Source organism: Marmota monax, unplaced genomic scaffold (assembly GCF_021218885.2).
Source record: "Marmota monax isolate L192 unplaced genomic scaffold, Marmota_monax_Labrador192_F-V1.1 WCK01_AAM20220418_F8-fsc00218, whole genome shotgun sequence".
Taxonomy (NCBI): Eukaryota; Metazoa; Chordata; class Mammalia; order Rodentia; family Sciuridae; genus Marmota; species Marmota monax.
In genome coordinates, this window is record NW_026694764.1 from 476411 (window position 1) to 496633 (window position 20223).

General features: G+C 44.6%; 4 protein-coding genes across 5 annotated transcripts; 2 read left to right on the forward strand and 2 right to left on the reverse strand.

Moving 5' to 3' along the window:
* Positions 1 to 250: 250 nt before the first annotated feature.
* Positions 251 to 5734, reverse strand: Vmo1 (vitelline membrane outer layer 1 homolog). The gene is made up of 3 exons (XM_046424962.2): positions 1407 to 5734; positions 1202 to 1317; positions 251 to 917 (listed from the first exon to the last, which is right to left on the reverse strand). The coding sequence occupies exons 1-3, from the start codon at positions 1587 to 1589 to the stop codon at positions 620 to 622; spliced, it is 597 nt and encodes a 198-aa protein (XP_046280918.1). The 5' UTR covers positions 1590 to 5734; the 3' UTR covers positions 251 to 619.
* On the forward strand, positions 742 to 5429 carry Gltpd2 (glycolipid transfer protein domain containing 2). Its single transcript, XM_046424960.2, is given in 4 exon segments — positions 742 to 4375; positions 4377 to 4514; positions 4516 to 4652; positions 4654 to 5429. Coding segments are annotated over 4 exon segments (702 nt in total). The 5' UTR covers positions 742 to 4024; the 3' UTR covers positions 4730 to 5429.
* A 3412-nt stretch (positions 5735 to 9146) lies between the features above and the next one.
* On the forward strand, positions 9147 to 11244 carry Psmb6 (proteasome 20S subunit beta 6). Of its 2 annotated transcripts, none has more exons than XM_058572789.1 (6): positions 9147 to 9301; positions 9685 to 9752; positions 10189 to 10320; positions 10438 to 10567; positions 10759 to 10903; positions 11010 to 11244. In XM_058572789.1, the coding sequence occupies exons 1-6, from the start codon at positions 9200 to 9202 to the stop codon at positions 11072 to 11074; spliced, it is 642 nt and encodes a 213-aa protein (XP_058428772.1). In that variant the 5' UTR covers positions 9147 to 9199; the 3' UTR covers positions 11075 to 11244. The 2 variants fall into 2 exon arrangements, with proteins under 2 accessions (XP_058428772.1, XP_046280998.1); XM_046425042.2 differs by having other exon boundaries at positions 11030 to 11244.
* Positions 11245 to 14127: 2883 nt separating this feature from the next.
* CUNH17orf114 (chromosome unknown C17orf114 homolog) lies at positions 14128 to 14851 on the reverse strand. The gene is made up of 2 exons (XM_046425012.1): positions 14779 to 14851; positions 14128 to 14294 (listed from the first exon to the last, which is right to left on the reverse strand). The coding sequence occupies exons 1-2, from the start codon at positions 14849 to 14851 to the stop codon at positions 14128 to 14130; spliced, it is 240 nt and encodes a 79-aa protein (XP_046280968.1).
* Between the last annotated feature and the right edge of the window lie 5372 nt (positions 14852 to 20223).

The window sequence follows — 20223 nt, forward strand, 5'->3', positions numbered from 1 at the left end:
AGGGAAAAGTCTGAGAAAATGAGATTTGAGCTAAAATCTGAAGGATGAGCTAACCATCTAGGTACCTGGGGGATTCTAGGCAGAGAGAACAGCAATGAAGGACAAAAGGTCCTTAACAGTATTTAAAAAGTCAAATTTGGATTTAGCAAGGGGGGTTTGGAAACTATGGAAAAAGACACTTTAGCCTCTTAAACTCTAGAAGATGAAGACTTAAAGCTATTGTAGCATTGTCACCTCCTGATTTGGCAGAAGTTTCTTAACCTGAAGTCACCGGTAACTTGGAAAGGAGACAACCTGTGCTTTTAATGAGGGTGGGGTATTTACAGATGTCCTCAGAAAGCCAGAGACTTCCTTCACACACACACACACACACACACACACACACTGTTTTTCATGACGAAGGGGCCCATAAGTTGCAGCAGCCTACCGTGGACCGCCTGAGGTCTCACTCAAATGTAGACCTGGCCCAGTACTGGGTTAGTAGGCAAACAAGGAGACACAGTTTCTCATTCCTAAAACAAGTCAAACCAAAGTCAAGATGAAAATGTTTTAATCCCCAGGGGATGGGACTAGCCTCCGGGCCAGCCGGGGAGAGGACTTTGACAATGTTAGGACAAGGTTAGGTGAGGCAGCAGAATACTCGTGCATCGTTAAGTGCAGTGTCATCACGGAGGCCTCTAGGCTGCTCAACCTTGGTCTGTAAGCCACACGCACCTTTCAGGCAAGACGTGCTCCATTCTCCAAATTTTCCCCAGTCCAGCCCAGGCCCCTGCAACTCCGTGCCATCTGAGCACCGGAAACGCACGTTGTTCACTGCAGTGTTGTCCCCAGGGGTTATGGGTGCTTCCACCCGAAGTGAGAAAGCCACTAGGAAGCCACCACTAGGACACCATAGAGGCTCACTCCATGCACCCCACCTATAAGGGAAGAGGAGAAGCGCTAGCTCTGTGAGCACTCCCTACTCACCTTGAGGCCAACCCAGAACGTGGGACTTTCCAAGGCAGGTCAGGGCAACCCCATTCGGTTGGATTTAACCACCTGACCTTCCGTGAGGTGCAGACAGGTGGATTTCCATCCACCTCCTCAAATCTAAACTGCCCCATAATTCAGGAGGAGTTTATCTGCTGGGAGAGGGCATGTAACAGGAGGGTAAGAGACATGCCCTGACCTTAAGACATGCTTGGCCCCTGCCCCTTCTCACTTTCCAGATTGGGACTCCACAACTTGAGTGTTGAGCTCAGAGTTACCACGTGTGCAGTGCAGCCGGATCCCATTCAGAGCTGTGTCATCACCGAGAATGCCTTGATGGGGCTCTACCTGGGTAGTAAGGATGAGTCAGGGGACTGCCATCCTTGGCTCCATGGCCCCATGCCATATCCACCCCCTCCAAACCCTAGAGCTCTCACCTTAAGTGAGAACCCGCTGGCAAAGTATCCATCAGGACACATCTCAGGCAGGGCCCAGTCGCCCCAGGGACCCCCGTTGGTCACTTCAATGACAGGGTAGCCGATCAGCCCATCTGCCAGCGCATATTTGCAGTACACGGCCCACAACAGCATCAGCAGCTTGGTTCCCACACTCAGTTCCATCCTGCAGAGTCTGTGAATCAGGCCTCTTAACTCAGGTTTATATCAGTCCAGTCCCTATCAGCCCCAATCTAGGCTCCAATTGCGGAAGGGCCTCCAGGATTAAGTGACATTCAAAACTAATCTGTTCCCGGAACTCCACAGACTTCAGGAAGGCAGAGTCCCAAAGCTAAGAAAGGAGGGGCAGTGACAGTGGGCAAGTTGAGATAATAACCACATACTAAAGGCTTACTATAGGACACAAATTGTAGCTAATGCTTTGCAGACATATTTTATTTAATCCTCACAATTTTAGGAAATCTGAATTACCTTTCCTATATGGCTGATGAAGGAACTAAGGCCCAGAAATGACAAATGACTTGAAGTCAAACCAGCAAGCAGGGAACCATTCCAACACTGGGAACAAAGACCAGGACTAGGCCTCAGAGACAGGATTGGCCAGGGGTAACCTAGGGAGCTCCAGGACGTGAGGAGCATAGAGTGAGCATATGGCAAGAATTCATGAACTGCTGGAATTGGGATGGATCTTCTTAGAGACTGGAGTGCTGACCCTTTGAGAATCCAGAGTACCAGATATACCCAACTCTAAGATGTTTATGGATAAGGCTCTAAGAACCCCCTAAGAACAAAACAGGCTGTTTCTTCCATCACTTCCTGTATCCAAGCTTTCTTTTTGGTACCGGGGATTGAACCCAGGTGCGCTTAACCACTGAGCCACATCCCCAGCCCTCTTTTCTTTTACATTTTATTTAGAGACAGGATCTCGCTGAGTTGCTTAGGGCCTTGCTAAATTGCTCAGGCTGACCTTGAAATGGTGATCCTACAGCTTTGGCCTCCAGAGCTGCTGCACCATATGCCCCCACTATATCCTTACTTTCTTTCCACCGGGTGGACTTCTAATTTACAAAACAAAAAGCAAACAAAACCTGTCTAGATCTGTTAGAGGGCTCCACCCCTGATTTGCCTACCCTTCATACACACAGCTTTGCTTATTCAATTCCTATTTGTTTAGTAATAATGAGTTTTGGCCTGTAAGCATCCAAGAAAAACAAGGCCCCTGTCTTCTTCAGAACTCCAGTGGGGAAAACAAATAGAAAATTCTCCCTCAATGGATGTTTAGCTCTGGGAGAACACTTTTATATTCTGGAGGCCTAGTAGGGCCTGGCATGTGGAAGTAGTTAATGAAGATAATTTTTATAAATGACTGTGGAATCAATCTGGAGTTTAAAAAGTTAAACCAAAAGAATGTAAAAGGATAAAACCTAAAGTACATAATTGAAAGGTCACGTACCTAGATCATGACAAGGTTCTCTGGGAATAGAATGGAAAATTTAGAAGTGGGTGGTCGCTGGATCCCAAAGACCTCCCCTGCCCCACTGAACTTGGGAAGATTTGTAGGGCAATTGTGGTCAGCTTTCCCATTTACAACATTTTCACAAACATTATCATTTAATCCTCACATGAGGCTTGCAAGTACCTATTATTATCCTCAATTTATAGTGGAGGGAATCCAAGTCCAGAGTTAACTTACAGTCCACAGTAGGGGAACTGGTTCTTACCCTAGCCTCTCTCCCCAGTAATACCTAGGCTGCCTCTTACTATAAGCTGGCCCTACAGGAAAAGGAAATGTAGAGATGTGTCATTGTTGCCAATTCCCCGCAAATCTTCATTCAGTCCCTCACCCTAGGGTAGCTGCCCTTTGGGGCAAAGTATACAGGGGAAGGGGTCTTAAAAGGTTAATAATTAATTTAATAATAAATTAATTTGCATCTCAGGTCACTGCCCACATCTTTTCCCTCCTGGAGGCCTATGAGGACACTGGCTAGGGGCTAGTGAGGGGGCAGTGGTCTCAGCAGCAGCCATGGCGGGTCTCACTGCCTCACCCTGCCCTGTGTTGCTGGTTCCACCAGGCAATTCCTCTATTTTTGTGTTAGTGCTTTTTCATCTCAGTGCTCAGATCCTTGGTGAATGGCTTCTTTCCTTACCTGTTCAGGGAAAAAGTCAGGAGTCTAGGCCCTTAGAACCCAAGCTCCCTTCTCTGGACCTCACCGCTTAGTTTCCCCTCTTCCCAAGCATCCTGTCAGACTGCAGGCCCTGGCAAAGTCCTGCATTCCAGAAGGTCCACTGCCTTTCAAGTATGCTCAAGACAGGGTATGCTCAAGACCCCAGGGCTGAGTCTGAGAGTCCCAGATAGAACCCTGAACAGGGGGAAAGGGAGCTAGGCTAAGGGTCTGGTGAAGGATGAGTCCTCTTCCTCATGTCTCTCCCATCATGAAGCTGAGAGTATAGCAGAAAAGGACCAAAGCTAGACCTTAGGGACAATCTGTTCAGAGCCTAATCCAGCTACTTGTTAAGTAGATCCAGCAAGAGCCAGACTCTCTGATGGTACCCAAAGAGAAGAGCTTTGCTGTCCCGGGCCTCAGGGAGTGCTGGGCTGCATGATAAGGCCCTTTATTGCCAGTCTGAAATTGGAAAGGGGATGTGGAATTGTCAGGATGGAAGGAACTAGTCAGGTGAGTGATCTCTCTCCTACAAGCCAGTCCTCACCTCCTTGTTTCCCTCGCCCTCTCAAATCATCTCCCCCATCCCACCACCAAGCACACAGGTTCCTAACTCCCCTTGGCTCCACCTTCGCCTTCACCACAAGCAAGGTCTTCACCAAGGTGACAGCACTGGAGATTCGCGTGCATGGCCCAGATTCCACCCATTACACATCACTGACAACCATGGCGGTCTGGGAGAAGCAGGCAGGAATGCAGGAGCTGCCAGATAGGGTCCCCAGGGACTCGGCTGGCCGGGTCTTTGGGCTCACGAATGTTATTGCTCTTGCCGCACCGCGCGCTGCGCTGGTCCCAGATCTGCCTCCACCGGGTGGCGACAAGGAAGCTGAGAGGCCCGGACGCCGGCACGCAATGCAGCGAAGCCTATTGCACATTTCCTGACCCCATATCACCCCTGGCTCATCCGTCACGCCACCCGCCTCGCTCTCCTCGCCTTCCCAACTCGCGGCCGCTTGCTGGAGCTGGCGTGCCCAGGAACCAGAGAGCGGACGCGCGGGATACAACTGACGGGCCGCTGGCACCCTGGAGAATGTCTACAACCGCACCCAGGGACTGGTAGTCGGACTCCTCCCGTTGGCTTGAAGTCTGCAGTGGCGAGAGACTAGCCCAGAAGGGAGAACCCTGGGAAGGGATCAGCGCAGCCCAGGATCACGACCCCAATACTGGCGGGAGACACCTGAGCTGGCAGCTTGGCTGCCCCACTCCCACAGTGACGTCGTCTGAGCCAAGTCCCGCCCCCAGCGGGGATGATTTTGAGCTTCTCGCTCTTTCTGTAGTCTCAGGAAAATGGGAGGAACCGTGAGGAATGAAGTATTCTTTGGCAGCAGTCGACATCGGGCATTTTGTGTAATGATGGCAGGCACTTAAGGGAAACAGAGTATGGGAAGATGTGTCATTCCTGTTCCCGGCAGCCGAAAGGATCAAGCTTCTCCTGACCTATTTCAACCACTCCTGTGGCTTCAGTTGCCAACTCCATGCCACGTCTCCAGCCCAGACCTGTCTTCTGGGTTCTACTGACAAACAGCAACTCTTTCCTGATGACATCCACAGTCAGCTCAAACAACATCTGCAAAACGGATCCCATCACCTTCCCCCTGAAAGTGCATCTTGTCCATTGTTCTGTCTCCTTGAATGAACAGCACACTCTCCCTTCCACGACCTAACTTTGAATCTATCCTATGTTTACCAAATGATTCTTTGGCCACTCCCAAAACAGTACTGAACATGAAAAAGCCTGCCCTTTTCGTTCGCAAATTCCCAAATTATACCTCCCATACACTTTCTTCTGGACTCCAGAATCCTATGTCTACAACTGTGAATTCTGCATTTTTGCTTAGATGTCAACTAGGCATAGCAAACCTGACATATTCAAACTAGTCATTGCTAGCTCAGTAAATACCTCCATTCTTCAGGACCTTAGACCATAAACCTTGTAATATGACTCTTCTGTTTCCCATTCATCACATCAACATCCAATATGTGAGTATCTAACAATTTCCCACTTTTTCCACCACTACTACACTACTATCCTTGTCCAGGACAACTTTATGGATAACTAATTTTATTGCAATACTTTTTTTTTTTTTTTGGTATTGGGGATTTAACCTAGGGCCACTTAACCACACCCCCAGCCCTTTTAATTTTTTGAGACAGGGTCTTGGGAAGTTGCTTAGAGCCTGGCTAAATTGCTGAGGCTGATCTCCAACTTGCAATCCTCCTGTCTCAGCCCCGCCCAAGTCACTGGAATTACAGGCATGTGCCATCAAACACAGCTGCAACAGCTTCTTAGTTGTCCCTCTGTCCATCCTTTCCCTCCCAATAATGTATTGTCAGTAAAGCAGAAAAAAGTAACACTTTAAAATGCAGTTTATTTCCTGTCACTTTCCTGCTCAAAAAATAATTAGTTAAATCACAAATGAGGCCAAGAGTTTAGTAATGTTGCTCAGTAGTACAGTGAATAGATACATAAGACCAGCATACACACACAAAAAGGGATTATAATGAAATACAAGAAAGGCCAGGGCGTAACTCAGTAGTAATACCATGTATGAGGCACTAGGTTTGATCTCCAGTACAGGAAAAAGACAGCACTTTCCTAAATTGATCAACAGGTGCAATGCAATCCCTAACAAAATTCCTATGTTTTTTTTTTTTCCAGAAATGAACAAGCTACTCCTAAAATTCATATGCAAATGCAAGGGATCCAGAATAGCCAAAACAATCTTGAAAAGGAAAACACAGTTGAAGGATTCACACTTCCAATTTCAGAAATTACTACATTCAGAAACTATATAGTGATGATGGTTATACAACATTTTGAATGTACCAAATGACACTGAACTTCACGCTTTAAAATTTTATGCGTTTTTTTTTTTTGGGGGGGGGAGATGTGGTCTATGTTGCCCAGGCTAATCTAGAACTCCAGAGCTCAAACAATCCTCCTTCCTCAGCCTCACAAGTAGCTGGGATACAGGTATGCACTGATATACTGGATAATTTTCTTTTAAATGTACTACAAAGCTACAGTAATCAGGACAGTATGATACTGGCATGAGGATTAAATAATAGCTCATTGGAATAAAACCAGGAGAAGAGTATAGAAATAAATCCATATATTATTGGTAAATTGCTTTTTTTTTTTTTAAGCTGGAGTCTGTGTTGCCTAAGCTAGTTTCTAATTGTGGACTCAAGGCAAGCCTCTTGCCTCAACCTCTCAAGTAACTGGGATTATAGGCAAATGCCACCACCTCTAGCTTTTGGTCAATTGATTTTTTTTTTTCTTTTAGGTGATGCTGAGGATTGAATCCAGGACCCTGCACAGGCTAGGCAAGCGCTCTGCAAACTGAGATATATTCCCAGTCCAGACCCATTGATTTTTTAAAAATATTTTTATTAGTTATTGATGCACCTTTATTTATTTATTTGCTCATGTGTGGTGCTGAGAATCATACCCAGTGCCTCACAAATGCTAGGCAAGCACTATACCACTGAGCCATAACCCCAGCTCCCTGGTCCATTAATTTTTGACAAGGATGCCAAAAACATTCAAGGGGGAAAGAATAACCTTTTTGACAAATAGGGCTGGAACAACTGGGTAACTACATGCAAAAGAATGAATTTAAGCCGGTGTGGTGGGCATGCCTGTAATCCCAGTGGCTTGGGAAGCTGAGGCAGGAGGATTGCAAGTTGCCAGCCTCAGCAATTTAGCAAGGCCCTCAGCAACTTAGAACCTTTCTCAAAATAAAAAATAAAAAGGGCCAGAAATGTGGCTCAGTGGTTAAGCACCCCTGGGTTCATTCCATAGTACCAAAAAAGAAGGAGGAGGAAGAGGAAGAGGAATAAATGAATTTAGACTTCACATCATATACAAAAAATGACTTGAAATGGATCACAGATCTAAGAATGTAAGAGTAAGCACTACAGAACTCTTCAAAGAAAACACAGGTGCCAGGCACAGTGGCACATCCTGTAATCCCACTGACTCCAGAGACTGAGGCAGAAGGATCCCAAGTTGGAGGTTAGCCTGAACAATTTAGAAAGAATCTGTAAAAATTTTTAAAGGGTTGGGAATGTAACTCAGTGGTACAGAGCTTGCCTAGCAAATATGAAGCCCTGGGTTTGATTCACAGTAACACACACACACACACACACACACACACATCAAAACTTTCCTTCTTCAAAGAATACAAATGAATTAAGTATAAAGACAATCCAAGGCTGGGGCTATGGTTCAATGGTAGAGCACTTGCCTAGCATGTGTGAGGCACTGGGTTCAATCCTCAGTACCACATATAAATAAATAAAGGTCTATCAACAACCAATAATTTTTTTTTAAAAAAACAAGCCAATGGGAGAAAAATATTTGGAAATCATATACGGGATGTTTCTAATATCAAGAATAATATAAAAAGCTCAGCGGCTTGGGAGGCTGAGACAGCAGAATCCCGAGTTCAAAGCCAGTCTCAGCAATGCCAAGGAGCTAAGCAACTCAGTGAGACCCTGCCTCGAATAAAATACAAAATAGGGCTGGAGATGTGGCTCAGTGGTCGAGTACCCCTGAGTTCAATCCCCAGTACCAAAAAAAAAAAAAAAAAGTCAGCGCAGAACAACACAACAGGACCCTGTCTCAAAAGTAAATAAATAAATATTTAATCCCATAACCCAACAATAAAAAAAAATCCCAATTTAAAAATGAGAACTTAACTAAACATTGCTCCAAAGAAGATACACAAATGGCCAATTAGCACATGGAAATATGCTCAACATCACTAATTATTAGAGAAATGCAAAAAAAAAAAAGCCAGAAGTTTGCACTCATATCCACTGGGATGGCCACGACAAAAAAAAAAAGATACACAATACCAAGTGTTGGTCGGTATGCACAAAAATTGGAATCCTCACACATGGCTGGTCCGAATATAAAAAATGGTGCAGTCGCTACGGAAAACAATGGTCAGTTCCTCAAAATGTTAAACAGAGTTACCATAAGACCCAGTAATTCAACCGCTGCTAGGTTTACAGCCAAGAAAAATGAAAACACCCCACGATTATTCCAACTCAGATCTCCAGGCTCCAATCAGACAGATCAGTACAGCCCAGGCCAGTACTGAACGCAGGACCTTGCATATGCAAAAGTACTCTACCTCCGAGCAACATCCCCTGCTTTCCGGACTCCCCTGTACTAAGCACTGATCCCAGGAATGATCTACCACTGAGTTACATCCACCAAAACTTTTTTATTTTATGTTGAAACAGGATCTCACTAAATTGCCAAGGCTGGTTTCAAACTTGCGATCCTCCGTCGTTGGGGTAATAGGCGTGCGCCACCACAGCAAGGCAGGACTTTCTCTTTTCGCTGTGTCTCTGCCCCGCTCTCTTTAGTTTGTTGCCTGACACACTGCCATCAAGTGCTCACTGTCGCAAAATAACCTACCCTCTACTTTCATTTCCCTTCTGCCGTCAACCGCGGCATGATTTCTCTCCCAGAAGGCCTCAAAGAGAGTGACAGAGCGCTTTACGACAGTTGCTTTGTGGCAGCACAGGAGGAGGAAGATGGCGGCCACCTTAGTTGCTGCTCGAGGAGAGGGTCCCGCACCCGCCTGGGGGCGGGAGGCTGTCGCCCCAGACTGGGAAAACCGGGAAGTCTCCACAGGGGTGAGGAAGGAGTCAGGATTCAGAAAATGTGCACAACTGGGGAGGATAAAGCCCAAGTGGGGTTGAGAAGGGAGGTGGACTGTGTTATGCTCACGGCGGAGGGAGAGGTATTCTGAGGATACTAGAGTGGTGTGGTACGTTGGTGATGGGGAGTAAAGGGTGGGTTGAAGCGTGAAATTCTATCTTTCAGGGCAAATGAAACCTCTGAGCTTGAGGGTTGGAATTCTGGTATTTTGAGGAATGTAGAGGCCCCGACAGGATTGGAAAATGGGTCCGCGGCGCACGAGTTTTGTATTATGGGATCTGGGGAGGGAATTGTTGAGGTTTATGTATGTTGGGGAATGTGGAAAAGTTTAGACTCACCCTTCTCTCCCTTTTCTCAGACCACTATCATGGCTGTGCAATTTGACGGGGGTGTGGTTCTGGGAGCAGACTCCAGAACAACCACTGGGTGAGCTCAGGACAGATTTATGAAAGATTTTCCCATCTTTCCCTTTCTTGCCTGCCGGACCATCCTGTTTTCCCTCCTTTCGGTGCTGGGGAATTGAACCTGTGGCCAGCCAAGCAAGTGCTTTATCACTGAGCCACGCATCCCTAGCCCTGCCAGCCCATCCTTAATCCTCCAGACTAATGTGGGCAGGGAAATTTCTCGTCTACCTGGAGAGAAAGATTTATCCCAGCTTGTATTTCTATAGTTTCATTCATCCTTATAAAAGTCTGTTTTCCATCTAGCCTACTTCCATTTGTATGAGAACCAATAAGCAATACTGGTTTCCTATCCCTGAAAACACACACACCCCAGGTACCCCCCATTCCCCTGTGGATAGTGATGGGATGGAGGTGGGAGGCAGGTGGGATCTTTCCCTCACTATTCTGCCATCCTGCAGGTCCTATATCGCCAATCGAGTGACTGACAAGCTGACTCCTATTCATGACCATATTTTCTGCTGCCGTTCAGGCTCTGCAGCTGACACCCAGGCTGTAGCAGATGCTGTCACTTATCAGCTTGGATTCCACAGGTGCTTGTGGGCAGGGAAGGAGCAAGTATGGGAAGGGAACTGGGACCTGAGGCACTAAGTGGGCTCACTGTCAGGACCTAAGACTGCTTTCTTTGTAACCCCCACCTAACCCTCCAGCATTGAACTGAATGAGCCTCCATTGGTGCACACAGCAGCCAGCCTCTTTAAGGAGATGTGTTACCGATACCGGGAAGATCTGATGGCGGGAATTATCATTGCTGGCTGGGATCCTCAAGAAGGAGGACAGGTGAGATAATCTACTCCAGCACTGAAGCCTTGCCTTAGATCCTTTCTCTACTCTGACCATTTTCTGTTTCTCATTTCAGTTTCTACCTCAGTTACCATTAACTCTCTCCAGACTGATCCCACAATGGGAAGGTGGATGTACATGTGCTGGGAGAAGGGTATACACTGTGACTGTTCTCCTTCGTCTGGCAGGTATACTCAGTTCCCATGGGAGGTATGATGGTAAGGCAGTCCTTTGCCATTGGAGGCTCTGGGAGTTCATATATCTATGGCTATGTTGATGCTACCTACCGTGAAGGCATGACTAAGGAAGAGTGTCTGCAGTTCACTGCCAATGGTGAGAACTTGGGTTTCTGGGCCTGTGGTCGTCAACCCTCCCTACCCAAGCCAGGCCAACATTTCTCATTTATTACAGTACTCCCAGCAACTAACTCCAAATCCAACTTCCTCCTTTTATCCACAGCTCTTGCTTTGGCTATGGAACGGGATGGCTCCAGTGGAGGGGTGATCCGCCTGGCAGCCATTGAAGAATCGGGGGTAGAGCGGCAGGTACTTTTGGGAGACCAGATACCCAAATTCACCATTGCTACTTTACCACCTCCCTAAGTCTGCGATTCTAGGATGTAATAATATTCACCCCGTACCGATAAGAATTTAATAAACAGTTTGTCAAAGAGAGTCTTTGTAATTTGAGGTTCCTTTCTTAACCTCAAGCCTGAACTTGTCTGGCCCACTAGTAGTTTGTACAAACCACTGCACCAAACTCAAGAGGAGTTACACTGGAGATTGAGGGAGTTTATGAATGTTCCACCACTCTTCACTAAGCTTTTGCATGTGTGATTTTCTTTCTTCCTCTCTTCTCCTCTTTCCCTTCTCCACCCCTTCCCCCTTCTTTTCTTTGCTCTGTCTTTTTGTGGTGTTATGGATTAATCATAACAGAACCTCCTACATGCTAAGCAAGTGCTTTACCACTGAGCTGTAATTCCAGCAGGGTCCAGGCTGGCCTCATGCTTGCCGTCCTCCTACCTCACTGCCAGCCTATCTCAAACCTCACATAGTCAGGATTACAAGCATGTAGAAGTATGCACTGCACCCAACCTGATTTTTTTTAAGGATTTGTTTTTGCTTTTTTTTTTTTGGTGAACTTTTTTAGAGAAGTATTGGTTTACATTAAAATAGAGTGGAAGTTAGAGATTTTTCCATATATATGCCTGTCCCCACATACAACTGCCTCCCCTGCTTTCAACATTCTACACCAGGTGGTGTGTTTGTTAGAATTGATGACCAACAGTGACACATGCTATATGGTTGCCCCCAGCTACATGGTTGGTTTTCAAACCTCTTTCTCCAAACTATCCCCGTATTTCCTTTTCTCTATCATTTCTAGCTACTTAAACTATTAGAATATGGTTAATGTGAGGGCTATCAACAATACCTACCCCTCTATGTTTAAGTCCAAGGTAGAATTTAGAATTCTGAGATTGAGGTCATCTCTCCTGGCATACCAGTCATCATCAGTGATTACTGGCCCAAGACCAGAAGAACTCTCCTTTAGCCTCACCTCATGGTTCTCTTTCTTCATACCTCTGTTACCTCATCTTGTGGTCAGGACATAGCAATGTACTTCCTTGGCTTCAGGGGAAAGAAGTTGGTCTTGTCTGCAAGTGGAATTTAAATGCTTTAGACTGGCTCTGAAAGTCACCATTCTCACAGAAGGCTAAGAATGGATTCTGTTCCTTCCAACTCAAGGACCTAAAGGAATTCAGTGATGCTTTTTGACAGTGACAAATGTTTAGTCTTCTTTTCTCCAGTGTAGGGGATAAAAGATACATTTGGAAACCTTGTTCTAGTATGCATAATATCCTGCCCTGGAGGGGTTTAGAGGGCAGTAGAGATGAGTATCCATAGAATTCATCTACTTACCATCTCCATATCACTATCCTGATCCAAACCACCATGATCTCTGAATGACAACAACCTCCTAAATGGCCTTTCTGCTTCCTACTTGCCCTTAGGACAGTCCTTTTCCCATACAGCAAGGGAAGTAACTTTTGTAAACATGAGACCATGTTGCTTCCCTGCTTTAACATTCTTCAATGTCTTACCGTACCACCTGGACTAATATTTTGGCTCCTTACCAAGACTTTGAAGATCAAAAATTTCTTAACCTTGACACTCCAGTCATTCCTTATTTTTAGTTTCCTACAACCTTACCATTTACTGTTTTTTCTGCCTGGGGGGCCTCATCCATGCTAAGTAACAGCTTTACCACTGAATTATACCCCCAGTCCTGTGAAAATTTTAATTTATTCTTTGTTACTGGGGATTGAACCCAGGGCGCTTTGCCACTGAACTACATCCCCAGTCCTTTTTATTTTTTTGAGACAGGTTCTCATTAAGTTGTTAAGGGTCCAGCAGAGTCGCTAAGGCTGACCTCCAACTTGTGATTCTCCTGACTCAAGCCTCCCCAGTCACTGGGATTATAGGTGTGCAGCCCTACACCAGCCTGATTTTTTTTTTTTTTTTTTGAAACTGTTTCTTACAGCAGTATTAGGTTTATAGCAAAATGGAGTGGAAGGTAGAAATTTACCATATATCCCTTCCCCCACATATATACAGCCTCACTCCTATCCTGCATCAGAGTGGTATGCTAGAGTCAGTGGCCTACACTGATACCTCATTTCCCAGCTTTCACTTGGCTGCTTGTCGTTCAGGTCTCAACTCAGAAAAGCCTTTCCTATCCATCTGAAATTAAAGAAACACCATCCTCTGCCATCTCATTTTCACATTACCCTGTTTTATTTTCTTGTTAGTATCTCATATTGTCATGCTTATTTGTTTACTTGTCTTCTCCCTGAACTAGAAAGTCAGATAAAAAAAAGAAAGAAAGAAAGAAATAGAAATAGAGTTTTTTCTTCTTGATTCAATGATACATTCTCTATATCTGGCAGGCAGTTAATACCAAATATTTATTGAATGATATGCTCCCTAATCCCATCTGTCCTGCCCAATCTCCCACAATCTGCCCCCCCAAACTGGGGATTGAACCTAGGGATGCTTAACCACTGAGCCACATCTCCAGCCTTTTATTTTTATTTTATTTTAATTTTGAACCAGTGCTTAGTGCCTCGCTAAATTGCTGAAGCTGTCCTCGAACTTGCAATTCTCCTGCCTCAGCCTCCTGAGTCTCTGGGATTACAGGCAAGCGCCACCATACCCTGCAAACCAACCTCCCCAAACTTGTTCTCACCACACTCATCTCTGAAGCTGGGTTTCAGCAAATTTACTTTCCTGTTAGCACACCTGGGGTCTGCCTCATAGTCACCATTCCTGTGACCCACTCCCACCTGATGCTACACTTCCCACCTCAGCCTTATACTCAGCCTTAGTGCCTTGACCCTGCCAACCTTCCAGTCATACACAGAACACTTGGAAAGTCTGAAAGAATTTAATGAGAAGATCATGATAGATTTGGGGGAGCCAGACACTGGGACCATTGAGAAATGGGGTGAAGGGAGGTTTCCAAGTCTTCCTGGAGGTTCAGCCCCTGATTGCCTCCCTTCAAATGGTGGAGTCATTGGCTGATGCTACGTCATGCAGCTGGTGGCGGAAGGAGAGTCGGGCTTTTCTGCTGAAGTAGGCACCAGCCCCTGGGGAGGGTGGCCCTCCCTCAGTCACCATGGGGGTGATAGCTGGGCTGGAATCTGGAGGGGCAGCAGAACCCAGGCCTATAAGGGAGATTGGAGGAGGAAGAAAGGGATTGTGGTTAGGGTTCAACTCCCCCCCCACACCACCTCCCATCAGTAGCTGAAGAGGAAAGAAATTGTCCTGGGAGTCTGAGGGATGAGGGAAGTTGGTGGCAGCAGCAGGGATGTTTAAAAGCAAGGCTGGCTTCACAGGCATGCAGTCTAAGCAATTGCAAAATCCCCCTAAGTCCCTCTCCTGCTCAGAAAGTCTCCCACGCTTGGAATAGTGGTCTACTGTCACCATCTTGAAGTTTTTAAATTTTGCCACAGGGCACCACTGTTCCATTTTGTATTGGACTCTGCAAAGTCTTTAACCAGTCTTGTGAGAAAGTGAGGAATCCACCTCCAAACCAGGGAGATACAGGATCCTTTTTCCTTTGCTGGTTTGAGGGTTTATCTTTCTCCCCGTACACTTGTCTATCTGTATGCCTAACAATCCCCCTGTTCCCTCAGTTAACCCTCATACCTGCTCCTCTTTCAGTCCCCCGTTGTCTCCGGCACCCACACCATGGGAAACACCATACACCCTTCAGACCCATCTCAACAATGGAGAAGACCAGGATGCTGGGAATGGCCAGGAGGGCCCCAAGGGGAGGAGTGTGGTTTCTAAGCCCCCCCACCAAGGGCAAAACTACCACTTAGCCTCAGACTGCCTGGTGATTATAGGCGCCAGGGGATAGAAGGGGAAGAGCAGGGAGGAGGAGGGAATGGGAGAGAATACCCCCCATTGAGACACCTGTGTGTGTGTGTGTGTGTGTGTGTGTGTTACTTGGGATTGAACCCAGGGCCTTAAGCATGCAAGGAAAGTTCTCTACCATTGAGCTACATCCTCAGACATTTATTTCTTGTGCCCCTTTAATTTTGAGTTTCTCTCTGATACTCATGTAAAAGCAGCAGAATGGGGTGGGGGGGTGGCTGTAGCATGGAATGGCAGAGATAAACACAGAGTTGCTATGACTTGGTGAAAATTCAGTAGAACAATGCCTGAGAACTTGGTGCCAGAGGCTAGACACTGCCAGGGTTGAGAATCTGTATTTTCTTTCTTTTCTTCTTCTAGGTGTTGAACTCAGGGCCTTGTGCATGCTAATAAGCATGTGCTCTGTCACTAAGTTATATGGCTAGCCAGCCTGCCCACACTCACTCCTTCCTTCCTTCCTTCCTTCCTTCCTTCCTTCCCTCCCTCCCCCCCCCCCTCCCTTCCTTCCCTCCTTCCTTCCTGTCTTTCTGTACCGGGGATTGAACCTAGGACTTTGCGCATGCTAGCTTGTCCTGCCACCAGCACTCTACACTGAGCTACCTAGCCAACACTTTTTTTTTTTTTAAGTTTAGAATAAGATTTGGAGTTGAGCCAGGCATGGTGGCACACACCTGTAATTCCAGTGGCTCAGGAGGCTGAGGCAGGAGGATCACAAGTACAAAGCCAGTCTCTGCAACTTAGCAAGACCCTTAGCAACTCAGTGAGACCCTATCTTGGAATAAAAAATAAGAAGGGCTGGGGATACAGCTTAGTGGTTATACACTCCTGGGTTCAATCCCTGATACAAAAAAAAAAAAAAAGGGAGTACCGAAGGTGAATGAGAAACTTTACTAGACAGGGAAATGTTATGTTCTCATTAAATGGTCTGGCAGCTTTTGTCCCTTTTATGTTTATTTCTTTGTTTTGAAACGGGGGTCTCACTATGTTGCCCAAGCTGGTCTTGGACTCCTTGGGACAACAGGTACAGTGTCATGTGCCCAGCACTCTTGACCATTTTTTATGGGGATAGTTGTAATTGATTAATTATGCAGTGCCCAGTAGATGCTAGAGACTTACATTTTTATCTCATTTAATCATGTTAATGATGGGGGGGGGGTGGAAACAAACCCAGGCCCTTAAGCCTATACTCTGCTACTGAACCACACCCCTAGAACTCAATGATCTTTTAAGATTATTATTATTACTGTCCTGATTTTACAGATGAGGAAAGAGGCACTAAGAGATAAGATAATTTGCCCTAGGTCACAGAGGTAGTTATTGCAGAGCAGGAATGGAATCATGCCTCCCCAACCCTACTCGAAGTCTGTCTGACTACAGAGAAGACTCCATTAACCACTACACTGAGCTTTCCAACCATATTCCCAGGCATTGATGTCCTCAGCCTGTGTAGCTTGGCCAGAGCCTAGTCTGGGAGCTTTTGAGTTGAGAGCAGTCTAGCCAAGAATTCCAAGTGCCTTGGAGTAAAACTCAGCAAATAGTGCATCATTGTTGCCTAAGGGTACCATTCCGTGGGAAATTTTAGGAAGCACTATTATACTATATGGCCTGACTTAGAAATCTGTTTTGTTTTGTTTTTTACAACCATTGAAGTAAAAATGTATGTACAATTCAATACACATAATGTACAGTTCCGTGAGTTCTGTCCAGTATATACACTCATATAATCATCAACTCCAATCAAAATATGAGTGATTTCTATCACCCTAAACAATTCCCTTATAACCAGACATGGTGGGACACACCTGTAATTCCAGCGACGCAGAAGTCTTGAGGCAGGAGGATTGCAAGTTCAAGGCCAGCCTCAGCAACTTATCTAGGCCCTAAGCAAGTTAGTGAGACTCTGTCTCAAAAAATAAAAAGGACTGGGGATGTGGCTCAGTGATAAATCACCTCTGGATTCAAACCCAACTACAAAAAAAAAAAAAAAAATTCTAAAGAATTCCTTTGGGAGCATAGGATGTAGTTCAGAGGGAAGGATCTTGCCTAGCTGTACTGAGTTCAATCCCTACCACTGCAAAAAAATAAAAGAAAATTCCCATTATATGTCAGTCTTTCCCCATACCCTGACACAGGCAGCCAGTAACTGGATTTCTATTGATTGGTTTTGTCTGTTCCCACCCCACCCCACTCCAGTAATCAGGATTGAACCTAGAGACACTCTACCACGGAGCTATATCCCCAGCCTTCTCTATTTTTTACTTTTTTCTACATCTCCCAGCCTATCTATCTATCTATTTATTTATTTATTTTAGTACTGGGAATTGAATCTAGGGGTACTTTAACACTGAGATATATCCCCAGCCCTTTTAATGTTTTAGTTTGAGACAGAGTCCCATTAAGTTGCTTAGGGCCTGGCTTAATTTCTGAGGCTGACCTCAAACTTGTAATCCTCCTGCCTCAGTCTTCTTAGTCACTGGGGTAACAGACAGTGCCACCACACCTGGCTTCCAGCCCTTTTTATTTAGAACTACATCCCTAGTTCTTTTTAATTTTTATGTTGAGACAGGGTGTTGCTAAATTGCCCAGGCTGGTTGGATGTAGTGGCACACACTGGTAATCCTAGTGGCTTAGGAAGCTAAGGCAGGAGGATCACAGGTTTGGGACCAGCCTCAACAACTTAGTGAAGCTCTAAGCAATTTAGCAAGACACTGTCTCACAATTTAAAAAAAAAAAAAATGGGCTGGAGATGTGGCTTAGTGGTCAAGCACCCCTGGATTAAATACCTGGTACCAAAAAAAAAAAAATTAAATTTAAATTTAAAAATTTTAAAATTGCCCAGGCTGTCCTCAAACTTGCAATACTCTTGCCTCAGCCACAGAGTCCCTGTGATTACAATGTTGCACCATCATACCTGGCTGGTTCTGCCTGTTTTAAGACTTGGTATAAAGGAAATTATCTGGTATTACTCTTTTGTGTCTTGCTTACTTCAGTATAATGATTTTGAAATTCATCCCTGTGGTATGAATTAACAGTTTATATGGTTTATAGCTTCATTGAAATATAACACACATACCATAAAATTGACATGCACAATTTTAACATACACAATTCAGGGCTGGGAATGTAGTTCAGTGATAGGGAACTTGCCTAGAGTGTGCAAGTCTCTGAGTTTGATCCCCAGCACCTTTGTCCTCTTTAGAGTTTACTCCCCATTTGTCCTTCTCCCCAGCCCTGTCAACCATTCTTGTCATTCCTGTTTATATGGATTTGCTTAATCTGAACATTTCAAATTAATGGAATCTTACACGTGGCTTTTTGTGTCTGGTTCCTTTCACTTAGCCTAATGTTTCCAAGGTTCATCCATGTTACTAATAGTATGTATCAGTACTTATTTTCTTTTCATGGTGAGATAACATTACATTGTACAGAGATTAATTCATGAATGTTTACAATATGTACTTCTAAGAAGAGACTTGTATCCAAATGATGGACATTTGGCTTGTTTCCACTTTTTGGTTATTATGAGTAATGCTGTTGTGAATATGTGTGCACGAATTTTTCTGAGGGATTATTTTCATTTCTCTTTGGTTATCTACCTAGGAGTCTAATTATTGGTCATATGGTAACTCTACATTTAACAATTTAAACTATTTTCTTCCCCTATACCCAGTACTGGGAATGCCTCGCTTGAACTATTTTCTAAAGTGGGCTACACCATTTACACTTTATTCATTTTATTGCTAAGTAATATTCTATTATTAAAATAGACCATAGGGAGCCAGGCAGAGTGGCGAACACCTGTAATCCCAGTGGTTTAGGAGACTGAGGTAGGAGGATCACGAGTTCAAAGGCAGCCTTAGCAAAAGCGAGGTACTAAGCAACTCAGTGAGACCTTGTCTCTAAATAAAATACAAAATAGGGCTGGAGATGTGGCTCAGTGGCTCAATGGCTCAATGGCTGAGTACATCTGAATTCAATCCCAGAACCTTAAAAAAAAAAAAAAAAAAGAGGAATTGTTACTGACCTTTGGTCTATTTTTGTTTGTTTGTTTGTTTAAATAGACCACAGGGCTAGGGGTGTAGCTCAGAAGTAGTGTTTGCTTAGCATGTGTGGGCTCAACCCCAAGCACTGAGATAGAGAAAGAGAAAGAATAAACCATTTAAAAACAAACAAACAAAACAACAACAAAAAAAAAAAAAACAAAAAAAAAAAACTTAAGCTCTTCAAAAGGTACAATTGTTAAGAAAATGAGCAGAGCACTGTGGAGCATGTCTGTACTCCTAGTAACAGGGGAGACTAAGGCAGGAAGATGGCAAATTCGGGGTCAATCTGGGCAATTTGTGAGACCTTGTCTCAAAAAAAAAAAAATTAGAAAGGTTGGGGATGCACCTCAATCATAAAGTGCCCCAGATTCATCCCTAGAACCCTGGGACTGAAAAAAAATTTTTTTTAAAAGTCATCACATCCTGGGACAAAATGTTTACAATATGTACTTCTGTGAAGAGACTTGTATCCAAAATATATGGAAAACTCTCATAATCCAGCAAGACAACATGATTTTTAAAAATCAGCAAAAAACTTGGGCTGGGGTTGTGGCTCAAGTGGTAGCGTGCTCGCCTGGCATGCGTGCGGCCCAGGTTTGATCCTCAGCACCACATACAAACAAAGAAGTTGTGTCTGCCGAAAACTAAAAAATAAATATTAAAAAATTCTCTCTCTCTCTCTGTCTCTCTCTCTCTCTTTTAAACTTGAATAGGCAGTTTACCCAATATATATAAATGGTAGTAAGAACAAGAAACATGGTCAACATCATAATATTAAGAGACATACAAGCTGGACCCAGTGGCTGGTGGACACATGTAATCCCAGCAGTTTAGGAGGCTGAAACAGGGAGGATTGCAAGTTCAAGGCCAGCCTCAGCAATTTATGGAGGCCCTAAGCAACTTATAGAGACCTATATTGAAAGGCCTGGAGATGTAGTCCAGTAGTTAAGCCTTTCTGGGTTCAATCCTCCATACCAAAAAAAAAAAAAAAAAAGAAGAAAAGGAAAAAAAAAAAGAGATAAAATGAAGTTGCAATGATGCACCTATTTTAGAATGACTAATTTAAGATTGACAATATTATATTAAATGTTGGCTATGCTGAAGAATGACTGGAATTACCACACACTGGTATTGAAAATGTAATTTGAAATATTTTGTTTTTTGCTCTTTG

Excerpts from the sequence above, each read along its gene's own strand:
- Vmo1 (XM_046424962.2), bottom strand. The coding sequence starts at position 1,589 with ATGGAACTGAGTGTGGGAACCAAGCTGCTGATGCTGTTGTGGGCCGTG. Across the intron at positions 1,318-1,406 it reads CCAGCGGGTTCTCACTTAAG|GTAGAGCCCCATCAAGGCAT; the intron begins GTGAGAGCTCTA and ends CTTACTACCCAG. Across the intron at positions 918-1,201 it reads GTGGAGTCCCAATCTGGAAA|GTGGGGTGCATGGAGTGAGC; the intron begins GTGAGAAGGGGC and ends CTTCCCTTATAG.
- Psmb6 (XM_046425042.2), top strand. The coding sequence starts at position 9,200 with ATGGCGGCCACCTTAGTTGCTGCTCGAGGAGAGGGTCCCGCACCCGCC. Across the intron at positions 10,568-10,758 it reads ATCCTCAAGAAGGAGGACAG|GTATACTCAGTTCCCATGGG; the intron begins GTGAGATAATCT and ends TTCGTCTGGCAG. Across the intron at positions 10,904-11,029 it reads TCTGCAGTTCACTGCCAATG|CTCTTGCTTTGGCTATGGAA; the intron begins GTGAGAACTTGG and ends TTTTATCCACAG.
- CUNH17orf114 (XM_046425012.1), bottom strand. The coding sequence starts at position 14,851 with ATGGGTCTGAAGGGTGTATGGTGTTTCCCATGGTGTGGGTGCCGGAGA. Across the intron at positions 14,295-14,778 it reads GGGGACTGAAAGAGGAGCAG|GCCTGGGTTCTGCTGCCCCT; the intron begins GTATGAGGGTTA and ends TCTCCCTTATAG.